Raw genomic sequence first — 20,842 nt, 5'->3', positions numbered from 1 at the left:
CAGCTGCTGACATTTTACTGTTCTGCACTCGTATTTCTCATATTGATTTAGCCATCAGTCAACCATGAGGTGACCAGATAGCTCCCTGTCAAAAAGAACAGGCTAAGCTAGTCTTGATTTTACCCCACTGCATCTCTGGACCTGGCTTGTCTTTTTTAGGGAAATTGGAACCACAAATCCATAGATTGCAACAGGAGTGACATCAGGATTAACTCAGCCCATGCCTTAGAAGATGAAGCTATCTGAACATCTTAGTTAACTAAAAAGTGGCTTTTATTTATTACTTATTTTTGTCTTTTCTCACCTTCTTTAGGTGACGCAGGTCAGTATATATGGGCTGGATGGGAAGTTTCAGAAGAGACTGAACTCTCTTGGCATTTCTATTTGACTAGCAGGAGTTATCCCCAGAGGAGCAGTTCTCCTCCCTTCCCTGGAGTATTTACCTCATTGTCCCTGTAGCATTCGTAAGCTCCACCTACCCCAGGGAAAATTGAAAATGGAGCTCCTGTTCCACCATGCAACAGGCCATGGCCGAGTCACAGGACTTTTATTTTGTTAAACAGATAGGAATGACAGCACTTTCTAATTGGTCAAGAGCGCATGTATTTTATAAAATTAAGGAATACCACCAGTCACGGTGCTCCTGTTAGCATAAATAAATTCAATGTGCATTCTGAACTTATCTTGAAACCATTCTTAATATTGAAGAGTAGCATAGCCAGCAGTCCTTACTAGTAAGTTATAAATTTGTCTTTGCTTTTGTTTTGTGTATATAAGAGATGTTGTACCCCATTCTGAAAAGTACTGATGACATTCTGCTTTATTTAAAGAGTCAAAGAATCTTTATTAAGAGAAAATGCAACTTCTGAAGTATGAATGCATTGGTTACTAGTTCCCAGGCTCTGGGCAGAGCAGTAGGCCCCAACCTGAGAGGATTTTAATATTACTCACTTTTTCAAATCCAAGCTCAAGGCACGTTACAATCAATTCCCTGCCCAGCAGTGGAGGGTTCAGGGACTTTCTAAGGTCACAAGAAACAGCAGTGGGAGAAGCCGACCTGAATGTTGGATGCCCTGGTTCATAGCCAATGGGCTAGTCCTGCACAATGCATCTTGGGATTTACTTAACCATGACGCATTAAGCACACAATTTCACTCTAGTTTTGCCTCATAACTGTCCCTCATTTTATCATTCCTAAGGGGGGGAAACTTTTAGTCAAAATAACCAAAGTTCTCTTAAATAATATTAAACTTTCACTGAGCCGTGATCTTTGAAAGTCAAATGCCTGAGAATAAAAGATTAAAAATGCCACCACCCACTTTTTTCCTTTTTTTTCTGTCATATCCTTTAGGAATATCCCTTTTTTTCATATTTCTGGCAGCTTTGGGCTAATAGAAATGTGGACAGGAATAATTCAATGCATTTGATGAGCCCACTGGACTTTTTCTGCTGAATCTACCACAGGGGGTTATCAACCCAGCCCTCGGACCAAATCCAGCCGCTCAGCCCGCTTTTCAGGATACCTGCAGTGAATGCGCAGGAGAGAGATCTGGATACGACGGAGGCAGTGCATGTAAATCTCTCTCATGTAATCCCTGCTAGAGATCCTGAAGACCTGACTGCTAGGGGTGTCCTGAGTTGAAAACCCTTGATCTGTTATGTTACTATGCAGAAATGCTACCATAAGAAGCATGGCAAGGGTTGCTTCGTAAACAGGGGGTGATGTTGAGATTGATGGCCTTGCTTGCAGGCCTGCGGGTACTGCGTGGCAGGTGCACAGTCTGCACATTAATGATGGGTGGGGATTTCAGAACGAAATCTCTATCTGCACTGAAAAAGGGACAAGAGAAAGCACCCCACCCATGCTGTTAAACAGTACCTGGGGAAAATTATATGAAAACTCTCTTCCCTTATATAATTTGCATGAGTTTCCTTCTTGTATTAAGCTAAAACATGCTTGCAGGGTCAGACACTCCATAGAAATCATTATTTAAAAGAAAATCAGAAATGGAAAAATTCCTAATCCTATCAGAGCGCAAGAGCTATTTCATTTCCTGTGTTTCAGTTTGTTTTTTTTTGTTTTGGGATTCTTTTTTCATTTCTATCCAGTTAATTTAATGCTTTTTTTTTTCAGTTCAGTTCATTTGCCATACCAAAACAAATATTAAACAGAAAAAATAAACCCCACTGGGGAAAATAAAAATAAAAGTATCAGTGGCCACCACTGGCCTTCTCAAGGCAAAAAACTGCCCCGAGCTGGACACTGCCCCATGTGGCAGGATCTGGCACTAAGGCCTAACCCTGGGCTTGGCTCTGTGCCGTTATCCAGCCCCAGCGCTGGACTCTGGCATCAAGGCTTAGCCCTGCTGCCAACACCTGGCCCCAATGCCAAGTCTGGACCCAGCACCAAAATCCAGTCCCAGCTCTGGCCCTAGTGCCGTCTTAGTTCCAGGTCAGAAGCAGGCATTGAGGTCTAACTCTGGGTCATACCCTGATGCTGAGGCCTAGCTCTGAGCTGAGTCTTTCAGACTTGCCGGGGCCAGGGAGCTCCCACCCTGGCTCTCTCTTATACCCTTCCCAGATCCAGTGATGAAATAGGCAGGTGCCCAGTCCCTCCTTCCTGGCTCCCAGCATTTTAAAAATGGCACCATTCCCAGGCAGATGGTACCAAAGTGACATCATTTTAGCGCATTCCTCTGGTGCGGCTGGCAATAGTTTGTTGTATAATACTTCAGCACCATCCCCAGGCAGATATTGCCATTTTCAAAGCCCCAGGACCCAGGCAGGAAGAACTGGTATTGCTCTTTATTTCACGATGGATTCGGGAAGGCAGGGAGGGCGGGTTGGAAGCTCCCTAGCCCTGATACATCTGAAAGACCTGGCCTGACCCGCTCCTGGCAGGCCCTGGGACCAGGTCTTGGCATTGGACCCAGCTCTGTGTCAACTCTTGGCCCGGTCTATGGCTAGGCCTCAGTGCAGGAACGCGGTGACATTGCTGGACCATCAGAGGTCCTTTTTTTTTTTTTTTTTTTTTTTTTTTTTAAGGCAATGAATATGAAAAACACTTACAAATTTTGGGGTATTTTCATCTGAGGTATTTTCAGTCCGTTCAATTTGGAACAAACTGAAAATGGGCTCATTCACTGCATTTTTTTTGCAATTTTTAAAAACGAATGCACATCCCTAAAAGTTGTATTCTAATTAATGGATGAATAGTACAATACATGTTTGAATGCAAGATTATAAGAAATATGTTATCAGTATATATCAATACTCTTAACCTCACTAAATTATTACAACTTTTGAAAAAACAAATGGATTACCTACAGTAAAATGAAAAAAGAAAATAAACCATGTAGTAAAGTAGAATACCAGACTCCAGACTTTGCAGTTGTTGAGACATATGTACTTCTTCCATGCTGAAGGCAGTTGATCTAAAGAGCCAGATATACTAAAGAATTTTTTCCATCTATGAGAATGCTTAGTACATCTGGCCCCAACATCCGCATTCATTATTTTTATAACCACACACCCTGTTGGGATTTATTCACTGTAGAACAATCATGAGAAATCCCTGAAGCTCTGTTTCTTAATTAGATGTTACATCTTGATGTTCTAAGAGGATCTTGATTATTCTAGGACTTGAGATGTAAAAGACATATCTGTAAGTCATCAAATTAGTCAAATAATTGCATCAATTCCAATTGCACACTTAAGGGGTGAGACTGCTTCGTTCACAGGAAATGTCAAGGACCTATAAGTGGTGCCCAGGAAATACTATGTAAAGGAGCTCCATCAGAGAAATAGTCACAGTATTCTGGGCTCTGGGGAGGTAAGACAGAGGTGTCGGCTTTGGAAGAGAATGGGCTCGGTACCTGCTTGCTGATAAGATTTTGCATTTATTTGAGCAGAAATGTCCATTAAGTTACATGATTGGTATAAGAGCCATTTAGTGCAGCTATTAGTATTTGTTGTTGTTATTGGTCGTGTCCAGCTCATTACAGCCTTCAGAGTTGGAGAGGCTGGCTGTATAGCACCTCTGAAATAATGCACAGGAAGATGCGCAATGAGGGAGCTGGGAGTGGCAAAGAGAAAGTCATCCCCGGCAAAATAACCCCAGGAAGCTACACTGTTTTGGATCCCTCCCTCTTTAGAGACTCATCTTTTGCTCTTAAGACGTCATACTAGAGGATCCAACTTCTGGTGTCGCCGCAGGTTTGATGGGGATTCGGCATTATTCACCTGCGGCAAAAAGGAAATACAAATCACATTGAGGTACATTTTTTTATTGTTTAGTTTTAAAAATGTTACAATACAGAGGAGAATTTCCATAATAGCTATAGAAAATACTGTCACACTTTGAGAGGCATTATGTTGCAATACATGATAACAGTAACTCTGATGAGAAAAATCGTGCTACCGCAGGATACTGTACTGCCAGTGTCTGGTCTTGAGCACAATGGCAATCGATTATTGATTGCAGTGTTCAAAACTTGAGACTGAGAAGATGCAAGAGGGCAAAAGGCAATGTGGCAGAGGTAAAGAGTGATCCTATCACTGACATAATAAGGGCAAACTTTAGGACAGGTCAGTGGCTGAGGTACCGGTTCCTCCCCGAAACGTCTCTGGAACGCACTAACTTATGCGCCTAAATTCTAGCCGCTTAACTTATTATCCAGCTAAAATTTAGGTAAGTCTTAATACTCTGGTTTTGCCATTTAGATGGATAAATTTTGAGTTATCCGTCTAAATGGCTTTTGAATATGGAACTCAAACTTTATCCGGCTAAGGCCTAGAATCCTCAAAATGCTATAAATATAGCAGAAATAGCACCGTGATAAAAAAAAAAAAAAGGGATCGGTTAGGCTAATTTCCTATCCACCGTATCATGGAGACAATTTCCGTGAAGAACAAAACGTTATCGCATCGAGCGATGCGTAGGAAAATTGGATCTTACCTGCTAATTTTCGTTCCCGTAGTACCACGGATCAGTCCAGACTCTGGGTTGTGCATCCATCTCAGCAGATGGAGACAGACTAGAACTGAAAAGGCATCCCATAGTAGGATAGAACCTCCCCTTTTCCCTTCAGTATAAAGTACTTTCAAAGCAGATAAACTCCCTAGAGATCAAGCAAGTAACAAGAACAAAACAGTTGAACAACTGAACAATTAGAAAGAATTCTGTACGGAACGAGGCTCTGTATAACATATATATATATTGTCATATTAATCTGTTAGATGCTTCTGGTGCCTTCATTGAGAAAGAAGAGAGGATTTAGATATTCAGATATCTGGAAAATGGAAGAAAAAAAGAAACTTCAAGCGGACGGAGGAAAACTAGTGCGGGAGGGCGTCCGGACTGATCCGTGGCTCTACGGGAACGAAAATTAGCAGGTAAGAATCAATTTTCCTTTCCCTATATGTTCCCGGATCGGTCCAGACTCTGGGATGTACCAAAGCTTGCCTAAACAGGGTGGGACCGAGACAGTCCTGCTCGAAGAACCTGCCATCCGAAGGAGCCAAACACTGGAGCCCGGACATTCAGACAGTAGCGCTGAGCAAAGGTATGCAGGGATTTCCAAGTAGCTGCCCTATAAATTTCCTGAGGAGAGACCGCTTGACTCTTGGCCCAAGAAGTGGCCTGAGAGCGTAAAGAGTGAGCCTTTAAACCATTCGGAACCGGACGGCCCTTACAGATATAAGCCGACGCGATAGCTTCCTTGAGCCAATGGGCAATAATGGCCTTCGAGGCTTTATTACCCCTGTTCGGGCCACTGCAGAGAACAAAAAGGTGATCCGATACACGGAAATCATTGGTAACTTCAAGGTAACGCAGCGAGACTCTCTTCACATCTAAGCGGCGAAGATCACCTCCCGGAGTGTTCGCGATGTCATCAAAAGAAAAAGCCGGGGAGGAGAGGAGGAGAAGGAGTGCTTAACAGCTGCAGAGCCTACCGGGGGTGAGAGCCTTGCTGTTCCGGGCCCCTACGGTGAAGCTACTGCCCTCCCGTCTGACGTCATTTCTGAGGGACTGGTCGGGTCCTGAAAGCCAGCCCAGTGAGACTTACTTGTGAGGAGAGGAGGAGGAGGAGTGCTTAACAGCTGCAGAGCCTACCGGGGGTGAGAGCCTTGCTGTTCCGGGCCCCTACGGTGAAGCTACTGCCCTCCCGTCTGACGTCATTTCTGCGGGACTGGTCGGGTCCTTAAAACCAGCTCCTTTATGCCGTGTCGCAACCGCTGGCGTGTCGCCAAAGCCGCGTGTGCCCCTTGGGCGCGAGTGACTTAGCTCCGACTTTGCTACTGACTTTGGACTGACTTGGTGCAAACTAATTCTTCAGAATGAAAGCTCGCAATCCTCCTCGACCCTCCAATAAAGGATCCTGGACATATAAAGATGGAGTGACACGTGGGTAAGCCCTCAATTTAATTCTAACTTCAATAATTGAATGTGATGCCTCATACAAAGCGCAAGGGGCGAATACGTACCGAGTCCTCCGTCCCAGTCGCACCCACTCCTATGCAGCCATGTATTGAGGGATATTTTGCCCCGGCTGCAGCCTCGACACCTGGGGTAAAGTCTGCAGAGGGAACAGGGGAGGAACATAACCTGTCCCTCATAGACACTTATATATCTCTGAGCCCAGGAGCGCCTGCAACCCCCTTTCCCCCAACCAGTGGCACCCAGCAAGGACCCGACAGAGTTAACTGGTTCAAACTGGAGGTAACCTAGTTTTGGAGGGGGAAAATGAAGGGAGTACAATGGAGAATTTGCATTTGATTAGTCACGGTGTGATTGAGAAAAATGTGAATGAGAGTAAGAACTTAACTGAAAATGTGATTCAGGGAACAACCAAAACAGGAGAGGGTGGGGATTCGGAAGCAGAAATCAACAAGATTTCTGAAATATCCCGTGAAGGCGGGAAAGGTGCCAATTTCATCATGCAAAAATTGCAGAAACCAAAAGTAGTAACACTTGACTTAATATGGAATGCCATGAGAAAATTAGAAAATAGCATTTCATCATTAGCTGGCTTGATAACTACATCTCAGAATAACATCCAACAAATGGAAATTAAGATTAATAATCAGGATAGTAGTATTAGAGATACATCTGGAAAAATAACACAAGTGCAGGAAATGCAAACAAATTTGATCCAATCAGATAGCATGGTGAGAAGAAGGTTAGAAAACATTGAAAACAGAATGTGTTATCAAAACCTAAGGGTATTGAATTTTCCATATATGTGTTTAATTTCCCCTAGAGAACAATTTAAGAAATATTTAACAGAGATTCTGTGTTTACCGACTGAGTCTTTACCTTCATTGTCTAAGATTTATTATGCACCAATAACTAAATTAGTAGATGATAAGGGAAAACAATCCCCTGAGGTAAATCTTCAAACAGAATTGACAGCTTTTTTAGAAGCCCCGTCTGTTGAAGAAATTGAATACTGGGGAACTTTAATAGTATCATTTACTCACTTCTTTGATAGAGATTTAGTTTTAAACATGTTCTTAAAAAACGGTAATAAGACATTTTATGGGAAAAAAGTCTGGATATATCCCAGATGTCTTACCCAGATGTCTTACCCAGATGTCTATCCCAGATGTCTTACCCAGATGTCTATCCCAGATGTCTTACCCAGATGTCTATCCCAGATGTCTTACCCAGATGTCTATCCCAGATGATAACACATTCTGTTTTCAATGTTTTCTAACCTCCTTCTCACCATGCTATCTGATTGGATCAAATTTGTTTGAATTTCGTGCACTTGTGTTATTTTTCCAGATGTATCTCTAATACTACTATCCTGATTATTAATCTTAATTTCCATTTGTTGGATGTTATTCTGAGATGTAGTTATCAAGCCAGCTAATGATGAAATGCTATTTTCTAATGGCATTCCATATTAAGTCAAGTGTTACTACTTTTGGTTTCTGCAATTTTTGCATGATGAAATTGGCACCTTTCCCGCCTTCACGGGATATTTCAGAAATCTTGTGAGATATGCAAGTTCGCAGGAAAGCTTTTGTGGAGATGTGTAATGAAGCACGAGCATTAGGTGCTCAGATAAAAGTAAGATATCCATGTAAATGTTTATTGCAATATAAGGGGAAAAGTTATGTTTACTATGAGCCAAATCAGCTTAGAAAATGTCTAGATAGTTGCAAAGATGAAGCTGGCACAGTTCATTAGAGCAGGATTAAATGACGTAATAAGGCTGTTGTGATCTCCACTGTTGATTTGAATTGTATTTTCTTTTCTGTATCTACGATATGTTCCATTTCTGGCCAGAGATTCATTAATTTTCTTTTTATCCATTAACAGGAAGAAATGTGATTTTCTGTTTGTATTATTGAACAAACTGATAAATAAAGAATTAAAACAAAAAACGAAAAAGCTGGGAGTTCAACCGACTGATTGACATGAAAAGAAGGGTACCATCCTGAGAGATATGGCAGAATCTGAAAAACGTAGAAAAGGATCTCTGCACGACAAAGCCTGAAGCTCCGAGACCCTTCTGGCTGAACAGATGGAAACTGGGAAGATGGTTTTAAGAGTGACATCTTTACGCATAGCTCGTTGTAGGGGTTTGAAGGGTCCTTTGCATAGAACCCGAAGAACCAAGTTAAGACTCCAAGAGGGACATATAGCTTGAACTGGTGGATTCAAATGTTTGGCCCCCTTGAGGAAACGGATGACATCTGGATGAGCTGCCACCGTATAACTGTCAATACTTCCCAGGAGAGAGGCCAGCGTGGAGACCTGAACACAAGTGGAAGGCGAAGCAGCAGTATCAGCGGTTTGAGCTGGAGATGAGCAGTGCCTGGGTTCAGGTTAGTTGAAATGTCCCTCTCCCTCGCTGATTGGTTGCTTGGGCTGGTGGGCGGGTCTTTCTGCCACTGCCTGTGGGATCGGAGCTCAGGCTCCGATCCCACAGGCAGTGGCAGAAAGACCCGCCCACCAGCCCAAGCAACCAATCAGCGAGGGAGAGGGACATTTCAACTAACCTGAACCCAGGCGCCGCGCGTCTGCGCCTCGCGTCTAAGGGGCGCGACAAAGGGGCAGGCCCCTTGGTGAGCCCCTTAGTGCAGCCCCTGAGCTGCCCCCTTTTCAACTCCACACGCCCACAGCTCAAAGAACCCTTTTCAACTGTCTTATTGAAAAGCAAGGCCTGGAAACGACATTTGCCCAGGACCCTTACCCAAGTCTCATCTTTGCACTCACAACAATTCCAGAGTCACACAAATATGATGACCCAACATATTCCCATCAGATATCACCGTCACCCCTTCAACATGCTTCCAGCTCAATCCTCTCCAGCAAGAAGTCCCAGATCTCACATCCCTATCCTGATCACTCCCCTGACTCAGCTCCTAGGTCTAACTCTTCTCTCAGTGACCCTATTCAATTCTCAATCCCTGACAAAAAAGACTCATATCCTCAACGACTATCTCTTAGACTGTAATCCTGACATCTGCGCCATCACAGAAACCTGGCTCAAAAACTCTGACATAGCATTAATCAATCTATTGCCTACCCACAAATACAACTTTTTCTCTATCCACAGACACAAAAAACAAGGGGACAGCCTGTTGCTAGCCACCAAGAAAGAACTCAGACTAACATCTCATACAAGCAAGACAGTATCCAAACTAGAACTAGGTTTATTCAAATCTAATCATCTGCAAGTCTTACTAGTTTATGCCCCCCCAGGAGTATTGGAAGCAGACACCTCCCCCCTTACTGAATCCATCGTGAAACATATCAACACTGACTCTCCTACCATAATCCTGGGAGACTTTAACATACACTTTGAAGCCACTCACCATGCACCCAACTGTGAAGCCCTCCTCACCGCCCTCAATGCTATGGGATTCACCCAGATTGTCAACGGACCCACACATAAAGCAGGACACACCTTGGACCTTATCTTTATCAACTCTAACTTCTCCATCACCAAGGATCCGGTTTGTACCCCCATCCCCTGGTCAGACCACTATCTGATAACAACCACCCTCACCTCAAATAAACAGACACCCACCACCCAACACCTCTCCTCCATTCACTTCAGGAAATCATGTGCTTCTGACACACTCAGCAAACAGCTCACTAATGATCTCAAAAATATAGATCTATCCAAATCCAAACACAGCAGTGCTCTCCAGGCACAATATCACAGAAGCTGTAGCAAATAAGCACTGCCCATCTATCTCAAAAGAATTAATCCTTTAAAAAAAGGAAATCAACCTTGGTTCTCCAATGAACTCAAACAGATAAAACAAGAACTACATCACAAGGAAAACAAATGGCATAAAGCCCCTTCCTCCTCCACACTTTCTTCTTACAAAGGAACCTTACATCATTACAGGTCATTGATTTTAAAATCAAAAAAAGTATTTTACACCTATAAAATCCATGATCTCCGATATGACGCGAAAGCTCTCTTCTCATATGTGTCTCAAATAACAAAGTCACTACCACCACCGATCCCAGACGAACAAGCTCAATCCAAGGCAAACGAGCTAGCCATTTTCTTTCAGCAGAAGATATCAAACACGCTCTCACTCCTCCCACCCGATAACAACACCCTCGCTTCATTTACCAATACCCATATGCTTAAGGGAGCCAAATTAGACAACTTCGAATTAACTTCATCTAAACAGATTGAATCCATTCTCAAGAAGCAGAAACCATCCAGCCACCCCTCAGACAACCTACCAACCAAGTTACTCCTACTCATACCAAACACAATTTCTGGACCTCTGGCCAACATCATAAACTGCTGCTTAACCCAAGGTTTGTACCCAAACATCCTAAAAAACACCTCTCTCAAACCCCTCCTTAAGAAACACAACTTAGACCCTAGTGAACTAGCTAATTTTCGCCCTATATCGAATCTTCCATTCTTAGCCAAAATCACAGAAAAGGTGGTTAACACCCAGCTCTCAGAGTATTTAGAAGATTACAATATACTATATCCTTCACGGTATGGTTTCCGCAAATCACGCGGTACAGAAACCCTGCTCATCTCCCTAACTGACCGTATTATTATGGGACTTGACAACGGACACTCTTTTCTTCTAATCCTTTTAGACATATCAGCGGCGTTCGATACTGTCAACCACACCATTCTCCTGAATCGTCCATTAGACATGGACATCTCAGGACAAGTCTACAACTGGTTCAAGTCTTTCCTTAGTGATAGAAGCTTCAAGGTCAGAATAAATAATAAAGAATCACCACCAGGAGTACCTCAAGGATCCTCCCTGTCCCCCACACTTTTCAATATCTACCTCCTCCCCTTGTGCCAACTGTTAACGAGTCTCAACCTTATTCACTACATTTACGCAGATGATGTGCAGATCCTGATCCCCATAACGGAATACATTACCAAATCACTCTCGATCTGGAACAACTGTCTACAATCTATCACTAGTCTCCTCGACAATTTAAATTTGGTCCTCGATGCTAACAAGACTGAACTCCTTCTCATTTCCGCCAACCGAGACAACTACCGGTCACAGACCCATCATAACCACGCCCTCACTCTTACTCAGGTTAGAGACCTGGGGGTAATACTCAATAACCGTCTTAACCTAAAGAGTATGATTAAAACTATCGCCAAATTCTGCTTCTTCAGACTACAGTTATTAAAAAGACTCAAACCTCTCTTATATTTCCACGACTTTAGGACAGTTCTTCAATCCTTGATATTTGCCAAAATAGACTACTGCAGCGCTCTCCTCACAGGACTACCCAGCTCAACCATTAAGCCACTTCAGATGATACAAAATGCTGCTGCCAGAATCCTAACAAGCACCAACCGGAGTGATCATATTACACCCATCCTCCGAAATCTACACTGGTTACCAATCAACCACAGAGTCCTTCACAAATCTTTATCATGAATACATAAATCCATCTACGATCTCCTTTATCTCGACCTTGAAATTCCATTACAACTCCATACTTCTAATAGGCCAATGAGAGAAATATCCAAAGGAACGCTACAAGCCCCTCCAACCAAAGCCACGCGACTCATTGCATCCAGGGACAGAGCATTTTCGACAGCAGCCCCAGCTATCTGGAACAACCTCCCTGCTGAACTCAGGTTGGAACCTTGCCTGCTAACTTTTTACAAAAACCTCAAACCGTGGTTGTTCCGCCTAGCCTTCCCAGAACCCTGGGATACACATTAGACTTTATCTACTCACGAACAATTATACCTCCCCTCCTCTGATTACCTGGACAGCATGGATACCAACCCTAACATGTGGACTAATTCTAATCTGAACTATCTCTAGTCCGGAATTTGTTATTTCTCTTTTTTTTAACTTAACTTTATCTCTTTTCTTCCAGCTACCTAAGCTTCCAAGTCCACGGTCCTCGTTTAATGTAACTTTGTCTCTTCCTTTACCTAATTATTTTTATCCCTGTTCCATGTAAACCGTCCTGATATGGTATTTAACCATGAAGGTCGGTATAGAAAAAATGTTAAAGAAATAAATAAATAAGGAACTAAAAGACAATCCCTTGGAGAGACCATTCTGGAGAAAAGAAAGGACTTGAGAAACTGGAGCCCTACGAACCAACACGGCACAAGCATTTTCGAAAACCTTTCATACCCGAACATGAGCAAAAGAGGTAGCTGGCTTTCTAGCTCTCAACAGAGTGGATATAATCTCTTCTTTATATCCCTTCTTCCTCAATCTACACCGTTCAAAAGCCAGGCTGCTAGACGGAAGCGATCCGCCTGCTCAAAAAATACGGGACCCTACCGAAGGAGATGAGGGAGATGTCAGAGGTGGAGAGAACCGTCGGTGGCGAGATTCATCGGATCCGTGAACCACGGTCTGAGGGGCCATTCCGGAGCCACAAGGATGACAGGACCCTGATTCGTCTGAGTACTTTGCCCGCTAATGGCCACGGTGGGAACACAGAAGAATGTCACGAGGCCACGGAAGGACCAGCGCGTCCGCTCCTTCCTTCCGCGCAATGCTCTTGTCTGCGGCTGAAAAACCGGGAAGCTTTCGCATTGTACATGGTGGCCATCGGATCCAGGTGTGGGAGACCCCACCTGCGGATGATGAAATCCATTGCCCTGTCCGATAATTCCCACTCGCTGGGGTCTAACTGCCGGCGAATGAGAAAAATTGGCTGGGACGTTCTCCTTCCCCGCAATGTGGGATGCTGCCGAGCGCTCTAGATGACGTTCTGCCCAGACCAAGAACTTTCTGGCTTCCAGAGCCACCGGTCAACTCTTTGTGCCTCCCTGATGATTGATATATGCTACCATGGTGGAGTTGTCGGAGAGAGCATGTACCGCCTTGCGATGAAGCGAGGGAAGGAAATCCTTGAGAGCCAGGCGAACAGCTCAGATCTCCAGTCGATTGATGTGCCGGCAAGACTGAATTGGGGACAAGTTCCTCTGTGTAGACTGTGTCTGGCAGACCGCTCCCCAACCGGAGAGGCTGGCATCCGTTGTGTCAATGATCCACTTCGGGGTTTGGAGGGACACTCCCGTCAAAAGGTGAGCAGGCGAGAGCCACCGCTGCAGTTCTGCGACGATAGATTCGGGGAGCGGCAGAAGGGTCCGAAACTGTTCCAAAAACGGTTTCCGGCGGGGTAGCAAAGCTTTCTGTAACGGACGCATATGCGCGAAAGCCCATGGGACCAGATCGATAGTGGAGGCCATGGACCCGGGACCTGGAGGTAGTCCCAGGCTGTAGGCAGAGGAAGAGAGATCAAGGTTAGCACTCGGTCCTGGAGTTTCAGCGCTCCTGCGTCCGAAAGGAACACCTTGCCGACTTGAGTGTCGAAGCGTGCTCCCGGGAATTCCAGGGTCTGAGAGGGCTGCAGTTTGCTCTTGTGGGAGTTGATTATCCAGCCGAGAGAGGTGAGGCGAGTCATGACCTTGCTGACCGCCAGCTTGCAAAGAGACTCCGACTTGGCCCAGACGAGCCATTCGTCTAGGTAAGGATGGACCGGTACGCTGTCCCGACAGAGGGAGGCCACCACCGCCACCGTGACCTTGGTGAAAGTTCGTGGAGCTGTGGCAAGGCCGAAGGGGAGTGCTCTGAACTGGAAATGTTGAACCGGGATCTCGAATCGGAGGAACCGCTGATGCTTGTGGTGAATTGGAATGTGGAAGTAGGCCTCCGTCAAGTTGAGAGAGGCCAGAAATTCCCCCTTAGATGGAATACTGGCCCGACCCTTGTTCTTCCATCGGGACTGGGACTATGGCTCCCAGTTCCAGTAGTCTTTTTAGGGTCTGGGCCGCAGGGGGAGACCAGGTGAAGATCCAGAAGGTCCCGATCAAAATCTGAGGTGTTGATGTTCCTTCCACAGAGCCCTGTGGAGGTTCGACGACTGGCGCGTCTCCGTGGGATGAAGGCCTCGGCGTCGGAGTTTCCTGGATTCTAGGCCGTTTTGTAGTCGATTCCTCCGGGGAGAGAAGCGCCTCTGGTATCGATGGTTGTCGGTGCCGACGGTGGTGGGTCACCGACTTCGTCGATGCTATCGATGGCGATGGATGGTCCCCCGACCCTTCCGGATGACGTTTTTTCAAAATGATGCGTTTTAAGACTCCGGCTGGAGACGATTTAGTCGATGGGGAGGGAGATGGCAGAAGTTGTAGATGGAATAGATGCTCCATCTTTTCTTGGCGGGCCTTTCTTCCCTTCGCGGTCATTTCTGCACATTTGGGGCAGGTTGTTATGTCGTGTTTTTCCCCTAAACAAAGCACACGCTCGAGGTGTGGGTCCGTAATGGACATTGTCCGATTACAGATGGGACATTTTTTAAATCCTGTGGCCATTTTAACGTCGACAGCCGTCGATGAAATGAGAAGAGACGTGAGAGGAAAAAAGTTTACTCAAAGAGTGAAAACGAGACAAATATTTACTCACGAGCCGGTGGAAACCTGAGAGATCCCGATGTGAAAACTGATTTTTAGTCAGACAAAAAACTGAGGCAACTCACAAAGGCTCCTGCTCCGCGATGCCTACAGCAGCATGGAAAAATGATGACTGAAGAGAGACCCCTGTGCCAGAGAATATCATGGCATGCTCAGTGGCCTCACAGGGCCGGTCAAAAGTTTCTAGAAACTTTGTCAGAAGGTTTTCCGCAATAGGGCTCCATCAATGATGTCACCCATATGTGAGGACTAGCATCCTCCTTGTCCTGGGATAAGCAGTTTTTACTGCTTTTCTGTGCACTTTCCTGGTGCCCGGAGAAATTAACGCCTACCTTTGGGTAGGCGCTAATTTCTGAAAGTAAAATATGCGGCTTGGCTGCACATTTTGCTTTCTGAATCGCACAGGAATACCTAATAGGGCCATCGACGTGCATTTGCACGTTGCGGGCGCTATTAGGTTCGGGGGGATTGGATGCGCGTTTTCGATGCGCTATTACCCCTTACTGAATAAGGGGTAAAGCTAGCGAACCGGCATCGGTTCGGGAACCGGCGTCGACGCGCTATTACCCCTTACTGAATAAGGGGTAAAGCTAGCGTGTTGAAAACGCGCGTCCAAATGCCGGCTAACGGTGCGCTCGGTTGGAGCGCACTGTACTGTATTGGCCTGTTAGAAAATAGCCACTGCTATTACTAGCAACGGTAACATGGGATAGACTTAGTTTTTGGGAACTTGCCAGGTTTTTATGGCCTGGATTGGCCACTGTTGGAGACAGGATGTTGGGCTTGATGGACCCTTGGTCTGACCCAGTATGGCATGCTCTTATGCATAACTTTACAAAGTCAGTAAAAACAAACACACCAATTCTACAGCTGGACCTTGAGTCAGGGTCCTGCCTCTGTATGCGTTTTCTCTCACTGCCAAAAAAAGGCTTAAAGAAGCTACCAAAGAAATAATTCTTCACTGAAAACAGATAACCTGGGAGAGCACCCTTTCTTTTGAATGCCATATGTTGGCCAACCACTGTTGACCAATGCTGTGATGTCATTCTCACAAGTAGCTCTGCAGAGGAGCACTGTTGTGTAAAAGAAAAGGACCCCCAAGACTTTCCAGGACTACTTCTGTTATCATTCTCAGTATTCAGCTGGGATTGCCGCTTAGGACTTTTATCACTGACCGTCGGGAAGTCGTGTAAAATCATGGTGGATGTCCGTGCGAATCCGTGGTCCTGTTCGGCGAGTCGGGTCATGAGGTCTTGTTTCTGCCGCCCCCACTTCCTTGCAGTTTCTTCTAACTAGAGAAAATTGTTTTATAGTCTTGTGTTATAAGCATAAGAGTATTCACTATAGAGTTCACAACTAGAAGGGGGGGACAGCTCCAACTGTTCCTCAAATACAGAGAAAACAGAAGTGATTCCTTTCCCAAGACTATCCATTGGGTTTATTGTACTATATAAGGGAAGAGAAAAGAAAATTCCAACCAAATAATGATTTTTATCTGTCCAGGCAATTTTTTTGACTGAGAAAAAAAAGACAACTCTTTTTCAGTCCAGACGTCATCAACAACCCTCTGACTCAAGCCATGTCCTACTGAGTCGGTCATGATTTCAAAGATGTTATTTCAGGGCCATCAGAAATGTTAGCTACATTTGTGAAGCTTCAGGCAAAAAATGTTTAAGTATTAGAGAAATAAGACAAGTAGGTGAATGCAAGTGACAGGGAGGGTAAGGAGAGAGATGGCTCCTCATTTATGAATTTTCCCAGATATTATTTCATCAGGAAATCCAGTTCAACTGCTCTAATCTAGTTGATGGGAGGCTAAGCCATGCCCGGTAGCTTGAAAATTCTGGCAGCCCAAATAACACATTATGCCATTATGCTCACCTGGGATTCCAGCATCTCGATGCGTGATTTTGCTTTTTCTACCTTCGCCAGCAGAGATAGCTTCTCAGAGTCTGGAAATAAGTCTTGCTGGCAAGGGAAAACACACATAATAAATGGCCAAGGAATGCCATTATTAGTAACGCCAATCACTGAGTCACAGACTTCTAATGACATGATTGGTCATTTGCGAATTCTGTTTTCACAACTACACACACTCAGGCATTCAAACTGCCCAAAACTTCTGTCTGCGAAAAACAAATTATGAACAGAAATCGAGGCTTCTGTGTGTGTGTGTGTGTGTGTTCTGCACTACAATTTGTGCTCCTGCCACCAACTGTACATAACAGGGGTGAGTGACTCCAGTCCTCCAGAGACTCAAATAGGTCTCCACAATGCATGAGATAGATTTGGCATGTACTGCCTCCATTGTAGGCAACTGTATGAGGACCAGAGCTGGCCACCTCTGGTATATAATAATTCCTATCTTATGTTCAATAACTGGTGAGTTTAAAGTAGGGGCTCTCATCCCAGTCCTTGGGATACAGCTAGTGAGTCAGGTTGTCAGGATATCCACAATGAATACGCTTGAGATGCATTTGTATACTCTACCTCCATTTTATGCAAATTAATCTCATGCGTATTCATTGTGGGTGTCTTGAAAATCTGACAGGTTAGGTGCACCCCAGAGGACTGAGTTGAAAATTACTGGTTAATGGTTATACAATTTCAGTCATTAAATCATAAAGTCATAGTGACAAAAGAAGAAGGCATTTCTTGACAGCTAAGCAAAATAAGCAGCCTAGCACATTTCAAGGAAATCACATGAGAGTGAGAGAGAGAGAGAGAGAAAACACCTATGTACAAGGCCCTCATCGTAGTTAAGTATTTATATCTCTATAGGAGGGCCACCTAATGGGTCGAGGGGAGGTGCTAGTGGTGGTTTAGGGTCCAGTTTTGCATGTAGAGTGAGACATACAAAGAGCATAGTACACCTTGGTGAAGATTTACATCATTTGGAGTGAGGAAAGTCTCAAAAACATGAAATTTCTACTATGTTTTCTCACCCTAGCTTGATGGACTCAGCTAGGGTGAGATAAAGTACAAAACTAAATCTGGGTCTTCTCAACTTTTGGAAGTGGCCCATGAGCCCCTGCACCTTCTCACCCAAAAATGCAGGGGCTCACAGACTGGCACATAAGTGACATTCAGGGCAATGGCATACACAACTGGAGCACGAGCTCCACAGGCCACTGCCTAGTGAGGCCCCTGCTCCTACCTTCTATGGCTTTTTGCTAATGCCTTTCCTTCTTTGCCCCCCTCCCAGCAAGGCCTCTTACCAGGTTCTCTTTTTCCTCCCCCATCCCATGGCCTCTTCCTGCCCACCCCCCCCCCCCATCTCTAGCCCTGTCCTCACCTCATTTAGCTGGTCCTGGACCCAGCAGCGGCAAACATCTTTAAGCAGTGAAGGAAACAGCAATAGGAAAGGAAAGCAGCAAGAGGCCTTTTGAACTGGTATTTGCTGACGGGCCCTGCTCACCCTAATTTCCTTGGCAACAAGAAGCCCATGTGGGATGAGGGAGCTGATTTTCCTTCCTATTGTTTCTACCTGAAGATCTTTACTAGCCCTGATCAGCTGTTTTTCGGTGGCAGGCTACTAGGTCTCCTTCTTTCTTGGCCTCCCTGTGGTGGTGGTGGTGGGAAATGTTTGAGCATAATTTACATCACGGCACAGAGATATTTCTATCTTTTCACCTCATATGAACATAGAAGCTTTGAACATTAATTTACCAGGAAGAAAGAGTGGACTCTCACAAACTGATATAAACAAACAGTTTAAGTCTTACAGTGTCTCCTCTGGCAGAAAACTATTTGCTCTTACTGGTATGCCCTGCTGCTGTAAGACGATGGGTGCCTGATGGAACCGCAGCCTCTCCATTTCTCCTCGGAGTCTTGTGTTTTCGGCCAGCAAGGTAGACAGAACTTCCTTCTGAACAGTGTCATCCTTTCCACCTGCTCAATGATTGAAAAGAGGAGTAGGATACAGGAAAGTCAGAGGTTCAGCAGCGTGGATGCAGGCAGGAATGTTCCTACTGGTGCCACTGACTACAGTTTGCCCACTCTTCTCCAGGTGACGAGGACAAGTCAATGACTTATCTATTGCTCAGTTTATTTTGGTGGCAGCAGTTCTCTTTTACTCAAGAAAAGCTATACATGCACAGAAACACAAGTCACTGTTACAGATTTTGCTGCCTTCCCACCCAGGTTATGGAGGTAACTAATTGCAGGGCTAGTTGCTATATCTCTCTGTAGCAAGAGGGTGAGTAGCCACAGTAGACCTGGAATTTCAACTGCTCATTTTTACAACCAATAACAAAGGGCCTGTGAATATTTTAATGTGTGGATAGGGTTTGCACAACTACAGGTGAGGCACAAAAGGAGTGAAAACACTCAATCATGTTGAAACCATTCAGGGAACCAAGTTCTCAACGAGCCTGTTGCTTCCAGATATACTACCATATGAATACCTAAGTCTAATCCTAGCCCACTGTCAAACAAATAGACATGAGGGTTTCTTGTCCTAAATGGAGGTGAGAGAACAACAGCGATTGAGGAAACTGAGTCAGATTTCTTTTTACCTTTTTACATAACTGCCCACTTTTCTTCTCTCTTTGGATTCTTGTGTTGTGTTCCCACTTCTTGAGAACTCTTTAGTATGATTTTACCGATTCTAAATTGGAACTACTAAGTGAAATTACTGACCTTGACAGCAGTTCAACGATTCACACAGATGGCCTCTGCTAAACCAGGCTGATCTTTTTTTAATTGTGGCCAAGCAACCAGCAACCACACTCAAGCCCTTAGTTTCCATCTTTGTAGAAATTAAAGACAGAACTGAATGCTTAACTCCAGAAGGGGAAGTGAGGGGTTGTATGAATTTTAGTTTTGACCTGAAAGTTTTCTTTTGGTCCTTTGTACTTCCAGCTCAGTCAGGGCTAAACTCAAGCAGCTTGAGCCTTTATTAGCAAATACCCATGGACAGACCCCTATTTTGTGTCTCTCTCTCTCTCCACTCCCCACCCCATTTCAATATACTTAGTCTGGTCACTGCAGTGTCAGTCCTGAGCCAGGGGCCATGCAACAATGCTCCTTTTGGTCCCCTGAAATGATTTCATGGGCCATAACTCCAGCCACTAGATGTCACCCTTAATCAATGACCATGACTCCTTCCCCATCAGGGGCAGTGAACCCCGGCTCCGCAACACCCCCAGCCCCTGCTGAGTCGGGGAGCAGAATACTCAACTCGGGGAGTAGAAGACCTAACCTGAGGATTGAACCGGGAGACATTCCGCATGGCAGTGAACAACACTACCACTGAGCGAGCTCACCGAGTTTCAGTTATTAGAGAATCCCAACTGCAGATAAGTAATTTCACGTTCTCTAATAAAAAACAAACAAACAAACAAACAAATAATCTCAATAAGTAAACACTGATGAGTATTTCCAAAGCTAATGATGCTTGCAGAGTGTAATATACCTGGCCATCAGGACCTACAAGAGGATCAGCATGGAAGGCGCTGTGCATTCATAGGGAATAAATTAGAAGGCACAAAATACAATAGCTCAAGCTATATATGAAGGAAATTTCAAACAAATACCCAAAGGAAAAGACAAAGCTGACTCGTTTTACTGCACAAGCACCCAACAGTCTGAGAACAAATAAGATATGATGTGCTCAAACTATATTTATCTTTTTTTTTTTTGAACGAAGGCTTAGAGAATCTGACCTTACCTTGGTCAAAGGGTTAGGGCATTCCTTCATACAGAATGGGTGTGGACCTGAGTCACTTATACCAGGTTCTGACTTTATGATACAAGTCATAATTTAAAAACCTCTGTTGTCTGGATTTTACAGCCTAATACAATGAATCACTGGAGGATGGTCTGGTGGCTCAGTAGCAGTGCTTTGCATTGCTATGTAGTAGACCTGGGTTTGATTTCTGAGTTCCTATTTGCCCTTTGAGTTGGCCAAGGTCGAGGAT

At 44.6% G+C, this 20,842-nt stretch overlaps 1 protein-coding gene across 5 annotated transcripts in view; it reads right to left on the bottom strand.

The window, feature by feature from the left end:
- Positions 1–3,013: 3,013 nt before the first annotated feature.
- The window catches only part of CCDC33 (coiled-coil domain containing 33), a 294,341-nt gene continuing 276,512 nt past the window's right edge, over positions 3,014–20,842 (bottom strand). For 4 of the 5 annotated variants that reach the window (XM_029574706.1, XM_029574707.1, XM_029574704.1 and 1 more), the window contains 4 exons: positions 18,682–18,815; positions 16,803–16,889; positions 16,097–16,213; positions 3,014–4,242 (listed from right to left, as the gene is read on the bottom strand). In XM_029574706.1, coding sequence (XP_029430566.1) covers positions 4,180–4,242; positions 16,097–16,213; positions 16,803–16,889; positions 18,682–18,815 — 401 coding nt within the window. In that variant the 3' untranslated portion in view covers positions 3,014–4,179. The remainder of the gene's footprint in view (positions 4,243–16,096; positions 16,214–16,802; positions 16,890–18,681; positions 18,816–20,842) is intronic. The other variant, XM_029574705.1, reaches the window with a different exon arrangement.

This window comes from Rhinatrema bivittatum, chromosome 13 (genome assembly GCF_901001135.1).
Source record: "Rhinatrema bivittatum chromosome 13, aRhiBiv1.1, whole genome shotgun sequence".
NCBI lineage: Eukaryota > Metazoa > Chordata > Amphibia > Gymnophiona > Rhinatrematidae > Rhinatrema > Rhinatrema bivittatum.
Note: the sequence above shows the minus strand (reverse complement) of the source record. Positions and strands in the feature narration are given on the sequence as shown.